The following is a 3,963-nucleotide window of genomic DNA, read 5'->3' on the forward strand; positions in this document are numbered from 1 at the left end:
CACGGGCAACAGAGAGAAAGAGAAAATAAAAACAAGGATGGCCACAGGTGCGCTCGTGCACCCCCCCAGGGACTCTCGTAAATGACACTGTTACTGGATATTCCATTTTAATATCATATAGATACATATCCCCTATGTGATAATACGCCTGTTATACCTAATGTAGTAAGCAGCACACACCCATCTTCCTCCCCATGTTGCCCAGAAGCGGACTGATCCAAGATGAGACAAATGGAGGACACCATAGGTTTTTCTGAAAGGGATGGACATTGTTCACATTAATTTAAAACCACAGTCTCACTATTCTGACTGTCAATAGGACCCCAATAAAAGTAATTTTTAAAATTTAGTCATGCATAGCCAAGCTCACAATAACCTCCTATACTTTGGAATCTGCCTATGTACTGTGTTTGCTATGAGCAGGCACGACCCACTGCGGCTTGTGTTAGTGCTTGGTTGGTCGTCGTACCTTTTAGGCTAATCAGCACCTTTTTGAGAGAGAGAGAAAGTGTGTGTTTGTGTGTGTGTGAAAGAGAAAGAATACTCCAGACATTAAAAACCGCTGCAGTAAAATCTCATTGTAAAATAAATCCAAACTATGACACAATGTAAATTTACATTCCTTTCTACCTGGCCCTGGTCACTCGCTTTTGAAGACACATGGCGGCACCATTCGTTCGTCTCAGCCCTGTTCTATGAACCTTACCCCCCACCCAAAAAGAAAAAAAAAAAAAAGAGAACCATGCAGTTGCACCACTTCCTGTCAACATCAAGATGTTATTCAGAGGGGATACTGTTGTGTTCGGATGTAGAGGAGGTGAAGAGGACGGACATTTCTTCATCCTTGAGTGGTTAGTGTCAAACCTGGGTGGACTATGTGACTGAATGTGTTTGTTTGTTTAATCCAAAGTTAAGAGTTCAGTTCAGTCTGAGATCAGTGGATCCTCAGCGATGGTCAGGAGAACACTCTTCTTCACCACAACTCCCATCTTGTAGTGGAACAGGAAATGTAGAAGCACGGTGTGTACCTGTGTGTGAGTGCAAGCGTACGTGTGGATGTAAGCAGTTTGCTGCTGTGAAAGGGTGTTAAGGATGTGTGTTTTGTTCTCGGTCTGTGTGGGCGAGAGCTCATGACGGATGGTTTTGGTGGGCAGAGTTCTGAGGTTGACGTGTGGGAGGGCGCTACGTCTCCTATAGGCCGTCAGACGGGGGTTCGCTGCCGCTGGAGCCGGACTGGGCACGCTTGATGTACAGATTCAACAGCTTCAGCTACGGACAGAAAAACAGACAGAGGAGAGACATGTGAATGTGTGTCTTGGAAGTCATACAAGGGGGTACACCGTGGTGAAAATCCAGCCTGTGAAAACACTTAGTACCTCAGATGTGTTGTCATGCATGGTGTTTGTCTTTATGTGACAAATTATTATCTTAGGTTAAAATGTGCCATCTTAAGCTTGTTAATATGTTGAAATTAATACGAAATGACCAGTGCTGGCTGATTCTTCCATACATTGGCTGGCAGTGCTAGAGCTGACCCCACTACGGTGTTAGTGTACGATTGTGGTATATATGACTACTGCATCTGTTTAGGCTTCCTGTCACATGACTATTTTGATGTATTGGGATGAATCTGATCAAGCACTGAGATTCTGCCAAATATACATTTTTTGCTGATCTAATAAACCCCTTTATGTAATTTGTGTTTCCCTGTCTTTATGTTTTTGTATGTCATTTAACAGTCTGTCTGATCTTTTAATAACAGTAGTTTGAATGCAAGAAAGAGACATAACATTAATTCAAATATTAGTTTCAATACAGAAAAATGTGCTTTAATATTTCATAACATTACAAAAAAAGAAAGGAAAATTACTGTTTTTAATCAAGGGAGTCTGGTGGATCTTACTCTAAAAAGGTCTCTCTCTGTAGGGATCATTTCTACACTGTCAGACACTTGTCATAACAATCTGAGACTGTCAGTGGCAAAAACAAGCACTTTACTGGACGTACTTGGGCGCAATTGCCTGCAAGGATTATGTTGCAGACTGGTTTCGCTGCAGCTCGCTGGCTCAATACCCTTTAAGGTGCCATAACATTGATGTAATCAAGATATAAGATCTTGCATTAGAACACTGATGAGAAACAACACATTTTCAGCCAACTGGCTTGTGCTAAGTTCACGTTTCTACTGCTTATAGGTCAGGTTACCTTGCTGCTGGAGAGTTGGCTGAGGTGCGGTTTGAGGTCTTCTCCGATCACTGCGTAAATGGCCACCAAGCAGAACACACAGGCTTTCCTCACACTGCTCTCAGAGTTGTCGTAACCCTGTTCACACAGATAACATCGATTACAAACCTGCCAGACACTCTCGTCAAAATGAAGGAGTCTGAGAAACTATTCATGTAGGAAAGCATGGATGGCGTGTGAGGACAGGAGGCACATTTGATTTTTCCAACTTTATGAAGAAATAACATATTAGCCACTTATGACAAAGCTTTACCAAGATCTAGAATAACTGAGAACTATTGTTTAAACAGAATCACTTGACTGCAAAACATACAAAGAACAATTTGTCTTATTTTTAATAAACCTAGACTGCGATTTTCAGCATCAAAACTAAATGTTAAATATATGGTCTGTGTGTGTTACCTGTATGAGTCCTGGCACTATCTCAGGCAGCAGGCTCATCAGGCCCTCGCGGGGAACCCTCTCCACCACTTTGGTCTGCATCTTGATGGCAGCCAGGTTGATGGGGTAGTCAGCTGACTGGATGATGGGACACAAGACCTTGACACACTGGTCTGGACTAATGGACAACGCCAACATGGCTGCAGTCTCCTCTGCTGCTCGTACCACCTGAAGGAACACACGCAATCATCATCAGTATTGATGGTATGAAAACTTTATTTGGGCTCTTCACTCATCTCTTCACGAATTCTGAAGTTCTCATGATAAAAACAGTTTTTAAGTGAACTCGTCTGCGAGTACATATACCTCCTTGTGGTGGTCTTTGTGAGCCTCCAAGGCCTTCATGATGGTGAGCTCTGCGTAGTTTTGAACCTCCAGGGCTGCTTGCTGAGAATCTCCCTCAGCACCCGCAGAGCCAGCGTCCGGATCACATGCTGGGAGAATTACAAAGATTGAAGATTAAAAGAGAAAACTTATCTTGGCCTATTTGCACCAGTGTTATCGCAGAAATGAAGCGAGTGCGTGTACCTCTCTGTCGCCCATCGTTTCGAGCAGGAGCAGCAGAATGGTCTTGAAATGTTCGTCCCACACCTGCAGGGTGTTTTCGCGAATCAGCTTCAGCAGTTTGTGCAGCGCTGCTTTCCTCTCCTCAATGCGCTCATTGTGATTGGACAACTCTTTCAGCAGCTCGGCCACCAACTCTGATTGGTCCAAGCTGCTATCTGTTAAGAGACAAAAAAAATGGTACGATCATCATACGATTTGTTTTGTGTGGTACACAGCATGTCTGTTATTTTTCTGACAGGATGTGTATGTATGTACCATCAGTGAGACACTCTGAGTCGTCCATGCTGGTGTCTTTGCGACTGTGTTTGAAAGGAGAGTCCGAGAAGTGCTCGCGGGCCCCTCGTGGACTGGATGAGAGCAAGGGGGTGTTGAGGAGGGAGGTCTTGTTATCCAGAGCCATGCGGCCTCCTTCCACTGAGTCTGACATTCGGATGTCTGTCCCGCTGTCACCCTGCAGAGATGCAATAAAATAAAAAAAAGTGTGTCACTTTCACAGCTGTATTTTGGTTCATTTGGTCCAGACCAAATAAAAACAAAACAAAAAAACAGATAACACTATTGCCTTTTATTTCACATCTGTTTTATGTTCACACCGACTGTTTTTAAGTTGAACCAAGAGGTGTACACATGGACGAGTCACATGGACTCACAGCCAACTCATTCATTAGACAGATTTCACAAAAGAACCCAACCAAAAAACATGTTTATTCC

The 3,963-nt window shown here is 43.5% G+C and overlaps 1 protein-coding gene across 1 annotated transcript; it reads right to left on the minus strand.

Annotated features, from left to right (window-relative positions):
- Nucleotides 1-721: 721 nt before the first annotated feature.
- Nucleotides 722-3,703, minus strand: LOC119901510 (CLIP-associating protein 2-like; the record flags this gene model as incomplete). Its single annotated transcript, XM_038717097.1, is given in 7 exon segments — nt 722-1,269; nt 2,206-2,322; nt 2,647-2,853; nt 2,992-3,053; nt 3,056-3,119; nt 3,214-3,407; nt 3,508-3,703. Coding segments are annotated over 7 exon segments (918 nt in total), but the record flags the coding sequence as incomplete, so codon positions are not given.
- Nucleotides 3,704-3,963: the final 260 nt, after the last annotated feature.

Source organism: Micropterus salmoides, unplaced genomic scaffold (genome assembly GCF_014851395.1).
Source record: "Micropterus salmoides isolate LMB-PRFRI ecotype aquatic unplaced genomic scaffold, ASM1485139v1 Ms_hic_scaffold_1348, whole genome shotgun sequence".
Taxonomy (NCBI): domain Eukaryota; kingdom Metazoa; phylum Chordata; class Actinopteri; order Centrarchiformes; family Centrarchidae; genus Micropterus; species Micropterus salmoides.